General features: G+C 31.9%; 2 protein-coding genes across 2 annotated transcripts; one reads left to right on the top strand and one right to left on the bottom strand.

The window, feature by feature from the left end:
• Positions 1-9,162: 9,162 nt before the first annotated feature.
• On the bottom strand, positions 9,163-9,875 carry LOC126655105 (PLAT domain-containing protein 2-like). Its single transcript, XM_050349103.2, has 2 exons — positions 9,765-9,875; positions 9,163-9,692 (listed from the first exon to the last, which is right to left on the bottom strand). The coding sequence occupies exons 1-2, from the start codon at positions 9,828-9,830 to the stop codon at positions 9,291-9,293; spliced, it is 468 nt and encodes a 155-aa protein (XP_050205060.1). The 5' UTR covers positions 9,831-9,875; the 3' UTR covers positions 9,163-9,290.
• A 2,928-nt stretch (positions 9,876-12,803) lies between these two features.
• LOC126656281 (PLAT domain-containing protein 2-like) lies at positions 12,804-13,581 on the top strand. Its single transcript, XM_050350804.2, has 2 exons — positions 12,804-13,003; positions 13,070-13,581. The coding sequence occupies exons 1-2, from the start codon at positions 12,938-12,940 to the stop codon at positions 13,487-13,489; spliced, it is 486 nt and encodes a 161-aa protein (XP_050206761.1). The 5' UTR covers positions 12,804-12,937; the 3' UTR covers positions 13,490-13,581.
• The last annotated feature ends 1,047 nt before the right edge of the window (positions 13,582-14,628 follow it).

Below are 14,628 nucleotides of genomic sequence, written 5' to 3'. Positions count from 1 at the left end.
TATGAACTAACTAAGAAGACCCGTAAATATAGTAAATTTACTTGATAATGTGATGCACATAATTAGTAATTTGATTTATGAATGTATATTATTTCTACAATAATAAATGTAGAAAGAAAAAAAAAATTAGTGAATAGTATGTCCTATATATATATATATATTAATTTGTATTTTTTTTAATAAATAATATATGTATATTAAAAGACATAAAGAATGACAAAAGACTTTATCAAAATTTTCGCATAAGAAATATTACTCACAAAGTGACACGTTAGAGGCGATGACTAAAAAAGACCAACGGAACAAAAGTCATAATCCTGAGAATATGATACATTAAAGATTTTTAAAAACATCCAAACCCGAATAAAAATAATATCTATTACAAATCTTGAAAAGAAAAACAGCTTTCGAGCAATAGTTAAAAATCACCACCTCTTTATTCCAGACTTTGTTCTAAAAAAATCTATTATTCTTGCATTTTCAAATTTCTCACACCATTAGAAACCAAAAAACTTCCCACAGTTTCCAATAAACTCCTTTAGGAATAATCCCTTGCCATTATGTCATAAAATCCACAAAAGAGTTAGAAAAGGTCCAAGCGACATCTAATTTCAGTTAAACATCACACAATACTTTCTGCAAAACTACAGTGAATAATAACATGAGCTTGTGTTTCCAACATTCCGTAAAACGAGCACAAATTTTTTTTAGAACATATAATAGAATGAGTCACCAAAAATCAAGAGATTGAACTCTATTATGCAAAGCAAGTCAAATAAAAAACTTAACACAAGGCTGCGTTAACGACTTCCAAATGTGTTGGAACGGAAGAATAATCATCCCTCCTAACCCATCACGCTGCTCAATCCAATCCTCCAAAATTAGCTCATCCCTTCGCAAAATTAAATGACGTGCACTATGATGTCTAGCTCAATGTGGACGATTTCCCATGACATGCAAATCTCCACCAACAATTAAAATGAAGAGAATCGGCCCTAGACCCATGAACATAAAACAACACCATTTAAATCAATACGCTGGAGATCATGTAAATTATCCATTCTACAAATGTTAACATGAACATCCACAGGATGAGCTGAAGCAATTCTAGCGACAGAAATCGCCGGATAATAACCTGCTGTCACAAGTTTGTTAAGCTCAGACAACAAATGGAAAAAAGAAGCTGAAGTGTAGACCTTCGAATTTGAACTCCAAAAACCTCATTACGTCTACTCTCCCTAGATGTAATACCATTAAAACTCGTCCGCAAATTCGCAAAAAGCAACAATTCTGCACCTCATAAACGACACCTCCAACGCCAACCTAAATTCCAAACATCTTAAATAGTTGCACTCTTCTGGTTCGAGAGAATTTGTCAGCGAGAAAATAAATTAAGAGCCAAACCATTACCCAACCAATTGTCATTCTAAAAGAAACAACATTTTGTCTCCACTATTATATTTCAAATTATTGATAAAAACACACCAAGGCTCAATGTCATTGCAATAAGTTTTCCTAATACCCCTCCCAATAAACCACACGCATCATACACATGACATAAGAGTTATAACACATTCCTAAGTCAGAGTGCACAAGATATATACTAATTCTATAATTAAACACAGCATATACATATAACAAGTAGTACTACGACGCTCAAGTGAAAATATTTGTTTTATATTTACATTCCCAAATCGGACTTCCGATAAAAGAACATGGAAGTCCACTCCACCAAAACTCAATATACATATAAAAAGATGGGGAAACAAGTGGGTCAGTTAAAACTGAGTGAGTTTGTATAATTACTAATTAATGAACGTTCAATAAGAACCAAAATCGCATGATAAATAATTTATACAGTATAGTCAAATATGGATACCGAATGAAATGCTAGTCCATAATTTCAAATTGTAATATCCAGTGTTTTCTCTTCATAGTTTTGTTGTGTTTCTGACTTAGTTTCGGATTGCTAAAGGTGGAATTAGCAATTCTGAAACTTTAATTGAGGTTTGAGTTGTATCTTGTATGTGCCGTATGTGTCATGTGAGTTTTCAATGGCGATTTTATTTGTATCCCGATTATAATCGATGATGTGTTCGTGTGCATACTCAATCTGACATGTTTTGATAAAACATTCATATCTCCCAATTTCATTGTCGGATCGGGCTCATTTTTGGATATATTGTGCCCAAGAAAACATTGACGGTTGGATCAAAAATTGAGGCGCGTTGGAGGGCGCGATGGGCCATTGTGCCTCGAAAAGCGCCCCATACGGTTTTTGGGACGAACGCGCCTCGCATCGCGCCTCACATGTAATTTTGTGTCAGGGCCTATAAATAGACCCCTTATTTGACCCATATCAGCCCCCACTTATTTTTTAAACCCTAGGCACTTAAAAACTCACTGAAATACAAATTCCCTTGCTATCTCTTACGTTCATGGATTCAGTAAGTGATTCTAACACTCCGTTCTTCGTTTAATAAATTCCTTATCGCGTATATCGATTGTTAATTTATTCAAACCTTTTTTACAGCGTGTTGTGGGTGTTGATTTATTGTTTTTATTCGAGAAATAATTAGAATTGAGATTGTTTATTATTGAATGATTGGAGGAATAATTAGAATTGAGATTGTTTATTACTAATCTGAAGTTTATTGAGTATTATTATCCATTATTTTGGTGTTGAGGTCGTTATAAATGGACGAGTGAGTAAGTGTTGCGGAACGCAAGATTATATCAGTTTATGTTTTTCAATGTTCCTCGTTAAAACGTTAGAGATGATATTGTAAGAACTATAGTTTGAGCTTAGGGTTTGATCTTGCACTTCGATATTGAGGATTGTTTTTAATCGATAAGATTCGAGCTGGTTATGGAAACCACTCCGGTAAAGAGTAACTGTGACTCTCAGTTCGATAATTTTTTATTGTTCATATTTTTGTTGATCGAGTAATTATTGGAGTATCGAGTTGTTAGACTCAGAATTGTACGGATATGTGCGTTGTGACAGTTTAGACTACAAATCAGTTTCATGTTTAAAAATTCGAGGTCGAATTTTTCATAGGTTGGGGAGAATGTAATACCACATATGTTTCCGGCGTGTTCGTCTTGTTATTACCTTCTCTAGGTGGAAATTGTGATTAGAGTTGTCATTGAAAAAGATTCGAGGTTCGTTCTTGATTATCCTAAGTATTTTAGTCGAGATTTACGTGGGAGAGTTTGTATTCCTTTGTTTGATTTCACCTAGAAAGGGCGTTATCGTTTTATGTTAAGTGGAAGTTAGCAATAAGGCTTTTATGACCTTTTAAGATTGTTCGATTTATGAAAGTGGTGGGTTTTAGTTATCGTACGAGGAACAACCTTTTGACTTTTTGCTTACGTAAGTACTTAGGTCGTTAAGCACGAAATTTCTATGATTATAGTTTGGGTTGGTTACTTGGTTGAGGAGTGTTCCCACGAGACTAAGTTCGTTATGTAGAGTTATTAAAAATTGCTTTCTTTGATTACTTCGAGTGTTATGTTTATGTGTTTTTATGTTGGCTATGTGCGTTTTTTCCGGACAACAGATAGTTTTATAATATGCTTTGCATGGGTTGTGATGTGTTAAATTCGAGGACGAATTTTATATATGTTGGGGAGATTGTAATATCCCGTGTTTTTCCGTCATGGTTTCGTTGTGTTTCTGACTTTTTTTCGGATTGTTAATGGTGGAATTAGCAAGCTTGACACTTTGATTGAGGTTTGAGTTGTATCTTGTATATGTCGTATGTGTCGTGTGAGTTTTCAATGGCGATTTGATTTGTATCCGGATTATAATCGATGATTTTTTCGTGTGCCTTCTCAATCTAACATGTTTTGATAAATCATTCATATCTCCCAATTGCACCTTCGGATCGGGCTCATGTTTGGATATGTTGTGCCTAATTGAGGTGCATTGGAGGGCGCTATGGGCCATTGCGCCTCACAACGCGCCCCATACGATTTCTGCGTGTAGTGAAGGCGCGATGGGACGAACGCGCCTCGCATCGCGCCTAACCTGTAATTTTATGTCGGGGCGTATAAATAGACCCATTATTTGACACATATCAGCCCCCCACTCATTTCATAGACTCTAGGCATTTAAAAACTCCCTGAAATACGAATTCCCTTGCTATCTCTCATGTTCTTGGATTCGGTAAGCGATTCCAACACTCCGTTCTTCGTTTACTCAATTCCTTATCGCGTATATCGATTGTTAACTTATCTGAACCCTTTTTCCAACGTGTTGTGGCTGTTGATTCATTCTTTTTATTCGGTTCTTTCGCTGATCTTACTTCTTAACGGTATGTGTTGCTATCCCATGATTTATGAGCAGGGATTCATGTGTTAGGTTGCTAGATTGTGTTCTAATGTGATTTACCATGTTATGGCTGATTCGATCTCTGTATTTTCATGTCAAATCTGTAATAGGGTGTTTATTATTAGATTGACTTGATTTAATCATTCGAACTCATGTCAATTGTTGGGTTTAAGTGCTAGTTAATTTCGTATGTTCATGGCTTGTTAAATTGCTGTTTTATCATTGTTATAGAGGGCTGGAAATTCAAGTTTTGGGGATGATCTTATGAGTTTGAATCAATGGTGCATTTTTGACATGCTTGGTAAATCATAGGTTGACTATATAGCTAATAATGCATGATTTCACATTGTTGTTGGGTGGATTACTCTTCAATGATCTAGTTGCTGCCAATTATTGAGTTGGGGTTGTTTTGTATCGTTCTTGAAATAATGGCATTGCCTTGTTTGCGTTAGACTCATTCGTGTTGATTATGCCTTAGTAGACAGTTTACGCAATGATTTGATTATCGTTTCAAATCTGAGTTTAGCGTTTAAATGGATGATTTAATCCTTTTTGGTTCATTTAAAAGAAGTTTAACATACTTGTGTTAGTATAGAGTGATTTGCCAATTGTTGGCTAAACGATGGATTGTGTACTTGCTTTTAGAAACCTATACTTTTCATTTAAGTAATTCAGGATTTTAGCTTGGTTTTAACTTGGCTTAACTTTTGGGTTGGGTTAGATTTTGATTTCCCAACAAGTGGGAAGAAGCTTGGTAGTTTGTGATAACTCGGCTGACTCACTGATATGGATTTTAACTTGGTTTATTTTTAGCTGTTTTTTGATTTATTCGGATTGTGTTTGATATGGAAATTTATATGGTTTGTACTCTATTACTTGGGTCATGGTTTGAATGCGTATGAATCTTATGTGTTAAGTTATACGCTGGCTTGTTATTGTTTGTGCTAGTCCTATGTGGTGTCTAGTACTCCCTAGAGTTAGGGTCTGTTTTTAATTAATATTTATACCTTATTTAGACTCGTCGACCATTCTTGCTTCAGAGACGAATCAGGATTAGATTTCTTGCCAGGTTATCACGTGAACTAGCAAGCAGTGAGTTTATATTGCTATTTACCGCTTTATTAAGTAATTTGTATATTTTGCATATATATATTGTATACATAGTTTTCAAACTGTTTTCGACATTATGGATATGAATTGCAACAGGCTGCTCGATGGGCATCATCGAGACTGCATGCGCACCGGTATGATCATATGGTATTTGAGGTAGGTTGGAGATTCGTCTCACCTAGTGAGGGCGCCGGTGAAGATACGTCTCCGGTAGATCTTCTTCTTCACAAACCAAATATGGTAATGAACTCCTGTAAATTGTGGAATTGCCGGAGTGGTAGAGCTGGATGCAGACATTTTCTCAAACCTCTCACTCTCTAAATCTGTTTGTGTTTCTCTCCCTCATGTGTTTAACACTCAATGAAACTCTTAACTAAACCTCACATCCCGAAGGAATAAAGCTCTGATACCACTGTAAATGGTGATAAGTTAGAATGAGTTTGTTTTATCAAGCAACAAATTGTTCTTGATCAAGGAACAATCAGTTACTTTAAGAGAGTTCCAGCAGACATAAAGTATTATCAACAAAATTTTAAGGGTCAAAACATAATCTTTCATTATTATTTCAAATATATATAGACCTCTAAGAGATCATTACATAGAGATAACATAGACTGATCTGGTGTCTTTTATGTCTAGGCACATAGCTCTAGTCATATCAGCAAAAAAGGATAAGATTATATTGTCGAAAAGAAAAAGATAATATTTTAGTAATTTTGATAATTTAGCCTCTAAGTTCCTGTGGCAATCTCAGGCTCTAACACATTTGGGGAGCTTGAATGCTAAGTGTTACATAGTTCATCAGGGAATCTCAGATCTGGAATTTGTCTTAAATTCTAGGGACTTGTCTGATTCATGATTTGAAAATTTGAGTACCCTAATGTTTGATTTATTCTTTTTTTTCTAAGCACATCATTCCCCGTGGCTTTAGAAATCTACATTGAACTATAACTTATACGGTGATAAAACTTCCAAATATTATTATCGCCGACTTCCATGAGCTCTAGGAATAATTTGATTACTAAAATTTTGGTTAAAATTATCTATTACAAAGTCCCAAAAAAAGTTAAACATAATGTTCATTTATACTACAAGACCTAAATATCCTTTTATTTGCACACTTATTGTATTCCAATAGATTCTTAAAAACTCGATAATTCAAATTCTCGATCCAGCATTCCCATAAATTTTGAATTCACATCAGCTGTCAATACGAAGATCGAACACTACTTGAAAAAGAAAACGGTTCTTCTGCTCAGAAATGAAATGAAATCTTATGCCAATGTTCTTAATATCAAAGTTACTCTAGATTAGAAATTTCAAATACTTTAGGTATTTCTAGAACTTCCATTCCATGTGCTTGTTAAGCTGTTAAATTGAACTCTTCTCAAATTAAAAAATGTAAGTGATGCAGATACAATTCAAATAGAGGAAGAATTAAAACACCATAAGCTTAAGTATGGAAACCTTCTTTATTACCGTTATTAACCTTATTCAATTATCACCATAAATTTTACTCCCTCCATTCTTTTTTAGTTGTCACTTTAGGTAAATGTATTTTTCCATCAATAGTTGTCTTTTTAGGAATTTAAGATAATATTAGCTATTATCTTCCGGATTTATCCCTTTTCTAATAAATGACTCTATGACTCAATTTACAAAAGTATTTATTATATATTAGGGTTATATGAGTATTTACTCACATAATTTAAGACAAAAACCCCACTATTTTAATATGTACAATTTTAGCTAAATGGAAAACTAAAAAAAAATGGAGGGAGTATTTTTTACCGATTGGTATCCTTATTCAATTATCTAAAAAAAGTTGTATGTTGAACCTTTAATAATTAAAGAGATTTATCAATTAAAAAAATAACTTTAAAATTTTCAAATAAGTACTCCGTTATTAAAATTGTATTAAACCCTTAATAATTAAAAAATTGTCTTAATATTATTATAAATTAAATAAATAACTTTAAATTCTTAAGTAATCAAATAACAAATTTGGTCAATTTTGTTCTTTCCTTATTAAAGTCTCCTTTTCAAAATGTATTTTCACATAGGGAAGTTTAGGTATTTAATCCAAAAATGAAAATATTTGCACTTTATACCTCAACACGGAAAAGTTATAGAAAATACCTCATGTTTTTTCCAGATTTATGTTTTTACTCTGGTTATTAAAATATTTATGATATTACTCCGTTATCATCTGGTTATCATAAACACTTATGTAATTTATTTTTTTCGTAGGTTATCATACAATTATCATAACCTTATCATACTTCATTATCATCTAGTTATCATACTGCAGTGTTATGATAATGACATGATAAAGTAGTGATACTAACATGGTAATCAGACATTGTTTTATCAAAACATAATCATAGATATTATCATAACATTATAATCTAGGTACCATAAATATTATCATCTCGGTATCATATAATAATATTGTGATAACGACATGATAATATTATGATAACGATATGATAATCAATCATTATTTTCTCCAGAAAATCATTTTTTTCTTGCAGTGTCATGATAACAACATGATAATATAGTAATACTCATATGATAATCAGACGTTGTCTTTTAAAAAAATTATTTTTTTCTACAGTGTTATGATAATGTTATGATAATGCAGTGATACTCATATGATAATCAGATGCTGTTTTTGTGCAGAAAATCGTTTTTTGTGCAGAAAATCGTTTTTTCCATCATAAAATCGTTTTTCATGCAGATTTTTAGATCTAAAATTGAGAAAATCAAAGAGTAATTTATTTAGATATAAAAGTTAATATAAATTGTATTAATCACGACGAATTTAAGAAAAACTAAAATCAAATATGAAAACAACGACGGAGCGACGGTTGAGTAATGGCGGAGCGACGACGACCGATGAAGGAATATCGAAGAAGAAGAGAAGAAATAAAGAAGAAGAAAAAAGAAGAAGAAAAAAAAAGGCGAAGAAAACATAGAAGAAGAGAAGAAGGAGAAGAAGAAGAAAGAGAAGAGATGAGAGAGAAAAGAGAGAGAAAAAAATAAAATAATGACAGTTTGAAAGTAAAAAAATTATGACTAGAGTAAAATAATAATAAAAGTTAGGTATAATTATAATATGTTAGAGTAAAAAAATAAAAACAATAAAAGAGTGAGGTATTTTCTTTAACTTTTCCTTACTGAGGTAGGAAATCAAATTATTTTTGAAAATGGAGTATTTATCCTAATTTACCCTTTCATATAAAGTAGGTAAAATGAATTTATCTATCCACAATTTTAACGTATTTGCAAAATATAGTACGATCTTTAATCTTGCTAGTTTGATAAATCATCCATTAAATCTTTGTAAAATATATTCATCACTCGTTTAAAGCTGACATAGCCATAGGTTGTATATATGCCACGTAAGATAAATTTTGTATATGTAGACAAACAACATTGCGCCACGTAAGGTCAAACATGTTATGGGTATATTTGATAAAGATCGAAAAGATGATAGATTAAACTAGAATAATTTAAAGATTAGGGTGTATTTGGTAAAATCATAAAAATTGTGGATAGGTAAGTTCATTTTCCCTATATAGTACTATAGATTACTTTGAACATTATATAATTTATCTAAATTTATATCTCAACAATCATGCAACATTATATAACTACTTTCTTCAAACACGATAAACTAGTAAAACGAAGACCAACATGAAATACAGGCATCATCAACTTAAAATGAAAATTTTATTAATTTTAAAGCAAAGTAGAGCATGCAGATACAAAGTTTATTCAAATAAAGAAACAGGCAAACACCATAAGTATAATAATTGAATAGATCCTCAATATTTTTATGTTAAGTAGCACACATATCCCTGCTAGTAGATATCTGAAATGGTGGCTCATCAAGAGCAAGCCATTGATTGACATCGAAGTGCTTCCTTATAGGCGCTGCTGAATTGCTAGAAGTTGTGATTTCAACGTATTTAACGTACCAGCCAGGCTTATTACCACTATTATCATGACTCAACTTTATATAACACACTGGATTGGTAAAGCATGGTCCTGTATAAGTGAACAAGTCCAATTGATCATTTTCACTGTAGTCATGGCCTCCCTCCATCACACCATATTTCTCTAGGTTTGAAATGTTTATAGCGGAATCCTCCATGTCGGAGAATTTAAGGCTTATCTTTGCGTCGGTTCCTGCATCATTTCTCGATCCGGTCTTTATAGATATTGAATAAGCACACGTCTCCTATAGAAACAATTAAAAAGTTATTAAAGAAGACTAATTAATTACAATGCAGGTTTTGAGTAGGGAGCTTACAGAAAGGACGACGCCGGATAATGAGAGGAAGAGGAGAACCGAGAGAATGTAAGAAGAAGTTGCCATTTTTCCTTTGCTTCAACAAGTTATTGACGAACTTTGTATTTGAACTTTATATTTATGGCGCCCATCATTAAGGTAAAGAAACAATGTAATGCACACAATTGTTATGCCCACAAATTAATGCACAAAAAAGCAATGCGCACGAATGTAATGAAACAAAAGAAACTGTTACTAGCATTTTGCGATTTGTGCGAATAACCGTAACAAGTGTGTGTGAATTTGCAGGCATGTCAGGAAGCGGATTTCAAATTGCGTAACTTGACTTGGTAAAGCAATTGGGTTTTGATTAACCTTATAACAAGTCTCCAAAAGATTGCTAAGAACTTGAATGAAAATATTAAATTTCAACCGTAAATGTGCTTACAGATTGAAGAAAATTGACAATACAAATGTTTGAGTGTTTTAACCTTTGGGCGTGTTTTTTTAGATGATTGATCGGGGGCTAAAATCTTCCTGCTCCTCTCTTATTTATAGTCTTTAGCGCTTCTGGAAACTATCGCTCATTTTCAACTGCACACGTTCTCACATCCTTCCCCACTTCTACAAACTGCTCCTGAACTGTCACTTTACAAAAAAGCACGTGATTTGCTGGGCTTCTAGCCAACTGAACTTCTGACAAAATATCCTTAGGTTTCTGGCCATTTAATTACGGTTTAATGGACATTCTAATTATGGGCTTATTTTTCTGAGGATGCCCTTGGGCCTTCTAAATCATATGAAGAATTACTTCTATTTTGAACTTCTTGACCAACCTCTAAAATTAACCTCTGACCAAACCTCTGGAGTCAACCTCTGGCTAATTAATCATTGTAGCTTTTTTTTAAATCTTGAGAAGAAAATGGACTTTATGGGCCTTTGGGCCTTATTTTTAATTTTAGTGTAAATAATCGCCTCTATATAATTGGCTTTAAAAAATAAAGCCATTTATATAGAGAGTTAATTATACAATACATTGTAAATTAGGAAATTATTCTCAATAATACAATCCATAGTTTCTGTTTAGAAAAATACCATTGAATCTTTTTTATTATCAATTTTATATTTTCCTTTGTCATTAATATGTTATATACAAAAACCCTAACATGTGAAACTCTTCATAACAAACAAAAGAAAACCCTAGAAAGGTAAGACTACCGCCGCCAACCTCTATGGTCTCACGCTTGCTGATGTCTTTCGTGAAGCTGCGCCGGTCGCCGGTGGATTTGAAAATGCCGCCCTTCGTGAAAAGATGGCCGCTATTTTTAGAAAATCGCCGCCTTTTTCAGAAAACTGCATCTCCTGCTTTGGACTCAAAGTCTTTTCAACAATAGATCCGGCGGCGGACGTGGAGGTCACGATGATGGAGGCCGTGGTGGCGGGTTTCTTTCCAGCGCCGCTCTTCAAAAATGGAAGTATATATATTTTGCGCGACCTTCAGAAATGGAAGTATATATGGAGGTCACGATGGTGGTGGATGAAGGTAACGGCACCACTGCACTCCTGGTGTTTGAAAAGAAATGCTTATGTGTTTTTATAATTTTTTGAGTGTTGGTTAACCAATGGTTAACTTTAGGTGAACTGTTGGTTGTTTTGTTAATGTAATGTTTTTTTCACTTATGGTTTGTGTGTTGGTAACCAATTGATAACGTTTTTAGTACACTGTTAGTAGACATTGGGTTACCTGTTGGTAAATGTGTAATAATCTTTATTTAGAATATATGGTTATAAGTTATAGTTTTTTATGTAAAAAAGTCTATTAATCTCTTTATGCTTTTTATAATTTTATTTTTAGAATACTGTTAGTGAATTGTGAGTAAACCGCTGATAAATTTATAGTTAATTAATTTTTAGTATATCGTTAATAAGTTTTTAGTAAATTAAAATTGTGCATATAAAACATAAATTATTTTCTAGTATACCGTTAGGAACATATTAGTATACCGCTGGATAACTAAAATCGTATTTCTGAGATTAAAAAAAAATATTTTTGAGAATAATAAAAATCAATTTTGCAAAAAAAAAAAATACAAATTGTATTTTTCAAAAACAATTTTTGACGTTGTATTTTTTAGAATATTTTAGCTTTCTATAGGTACTTATCTAAAGAGCTCTCTATATAGATTCTTTTAGCCAAAATTGTTTTCTTTTATTTTGTCACCATGGTTAGATCTAAAGTTTTATATTCTGAATTTAGTGAACACTTTTAGATAGTTGAATTTATTTTATTGTCATCATGGTTAGCCCTAAAATTTTATATGTTAAGAATTTATTTATTTATTCTGTTTATTCTTTTCAATTTTCTATTATTTATTTTATAAGATTAATATTTTACAATAATAAAAAATTATATTTATAATTTATTTTATAGACTAATTTTTTTTAATTTATTTTATTATCGGATTAAATTTCAATACATGTATCGCATATAAAATAAATTTAATATCTATATACATAGCAGAAAAAGAATCCAAATTTACTATGAAAAAAATAAATCCTTTGTGTGCATTACATTGATCTGAATATTCACAAATTTGCAATGAAACATTTATGTCAGAATAAAGTATCAAAATTTGCTATCTTGAAAGGTATTACTTATTACATTATTTTTTTTTCTTTTTTGTGCAATACATTAGTATGCATTGCATTTGTGTTCATTAATTTGTGGGCATTTGTAATTGTAATATATCGAAAGTAAATGTTACTATAATGATCAACAATAATTGTAGAAGTGCTTGTTTTTCCATTGCAAAGACATTTATATAGTGTTCATTGTAGGGGTAAAGAATTAAAGAGCAGGAAAAAAATATATGGACATCAAGTGTCCACATAAGCTACTTCAAGAGGACAGACTTCCCCACAATATAAATTTTTAGATTTTTAGATAGATTTTTAGATTTTTAGATAATTTCATTTAGATAATTTTTTAGATAGATTTTTAGATTTCATAACGCTGTCAAAAGGAGCGTTAAGTTACTATTCATTGTACAGTAATATTGCTTCTCTTTTATACTATGTGTGTGGATTAATTTGTGGGCATTACAAATGTGTGCATCACGTTGTTTCTTTTCGTTAATGACGGGCGCTATAAATATTGATGCTGCCTAACAAGTAATAAAGCATAGAAAAAAAAAATGGCAGCTGTTTTTTACATTCTCTCCTTTCTCCTCATCCTCTCATTGTCCGGCGTCGTTGTTTCCGTAAGTTCCCGACTCAAACCCGGCATTGTTAATGTTTTTACTAACTATTTCTTATTGTGTTTATAGGAGTCATGCGATTATTCGATATATATAAAGACCGGATCGAGAGATAATGCAGGAACGGACGCCAAGATAAGTCTTAAATTCTCAAATAGGGAGGATCTTACTATAAATATTCGAAACCTAGAGGAGTATGGTGCAATGGGGGCCGGCTATAACTATTTTGAACAAGGTCAATTGGACATATTCACTTATTCAGGACCATGCTCTGCCATTCAAGTCTGTTATATGGAGTTGAGTCATGATAATAGTGGTAATAAGCCTGGCTGGTATGTTAACTACGTTGAAATCACGTCGTCCGGCGATCCACTAGTATCATCAACGACGCACTTCGACGTCGAACAATGGCTTGCTCTTGATGAGACACCACATCAGCTATCTACTAGCAGGGATTTGTGTGCTAATACTTATGTTTATGGTGTTTAGTTCTTTCTTTATTTTAATAATCTTCGTATCTTGATGCTCTACTTTGCTTCCAATTATATGCTAGAATAAATAAGATTTTCTATTCAAGTTGATGATGCTTGGATTTCATGTATGTTTTCGTTTCACTAGTTTTGCATGTTTGAAGAAAGTAATTATTAAAGGCTAAACTCATCTAGAGGCCTTTGTATTATATCATTTTTATTCAAAAAGCCTCTATACTATTTTTTTGTTTTTCAAGTTCTTCTACTTACATAATTTTTAATTTTCATGTCTTTTTTTAGTTTTCTCCAGTCCCTGTACTTATAATTTTTTTGTTCCTCCAGTCCCTTAAAAGGATATGAAAATCAAAATTTTGCCAAGTACAAGGACCTGAAGAACAAAAAAAATAGTATAAGAGCTTTTTGAATAAAAACGATATAGTATAAAGGCTTTTAGATGGGTTTAGCCATTATTAAATAACATTGAATGATTGTTGAGATATGAATTTACATAAAATTAAATAATGTTAAAAGTAATCTATTATATATGATATACAATTTGAATAAGGAGACTTTAATAAAGAAAGAACAAAAGTAACCAAATTCGTTACTAATTGATTACTTAATTAAAGATTTTAAAGTAATATATTTAATTAATTATTAAAATTAAAATATTTCTTTAATAATTGAAGGATTAATACAATTTTAATAATTGATTACTTAATTTAAGATTATAAGTTATTTATTTAATTAATAAAAATATTAAAACATTTCTTTAATTATTGAAGGTTGAATATTAATCTGAAAATAATAAATCATTCCTATGTAAGAAATTACCTTAAGGGTCCTTACTTGACCCTCAAGCCTATTTCCTTTCCCGTAATGTGGTCTAATTAGGAATCTTATTTTCTATAGGAAGTAAGATATACCAAATTGATTTGGTTATTAAATAGGAGATCTTTTTCAATTATGACTCTACCTTGATGGACGGTTGAGATTGAGTTTTAGGGGAAACCCTAATTGGAATTTGATAGGAGTAAAATTACTCCTATATTTCGAGTCGTTTCTACGCATCTTTAATCGCTTTTATCGTATTATTCATACATTATTTAGTATTTTTATGCTTTTATGGTGTGTGTTAGTGTTTCAAGGATTATTTAG

This window comes from Mercurialis annua, linkage group LG7 (assembly GCF_937616625.2).
Source record: "Mercurialis annua linkage group LG7, ddMerAnnu1.2, whole genome shotgun sequence".
Lineage (NCBI taxonomy): Eukaryota > Viridiplantae > Streptophyta > Magnoliopsida > Malpighiales > Euphorbiaceae > Mercurialis > Mercurialis annua.
This window is presented reverse-complemented; position numbering and strand designations above follow the sequence as displayed.

Excerpts from the sequence above, each read along its gene's own strand:
- LOC126655105 (XM_050349103.2), bottom strand. The coding sequence starts at position 9,830 with ATGGCAACTTCTTCTTACATTCTCTCGGTTCTCCTCTTCCTCTCATTA. Across the intron at positions 9,693-9,764 it reads TATCCGGCGTCGTCCTTTCT|GAGACGTGTGCTTATTCAAT; the intron begins GTAAGCTCCCTA and ends TTGTTTCTATAG.
- LOC126656281 (XM_050350804.2), top strand. The coding sequence starts at position 12,938 with ATGGCAGCTGTTTTTTACATTCTCTCCTTTCTCCTCATCCTCTCATTG. Across the intron at positions 13,004-13,069 it reads TGTCCGGCGTCGTTGTTTCC|GAGTCATGCGATTATTCGAT; the intron begins GTAAGTTCCCGA and ends TTGTGTTTATAG.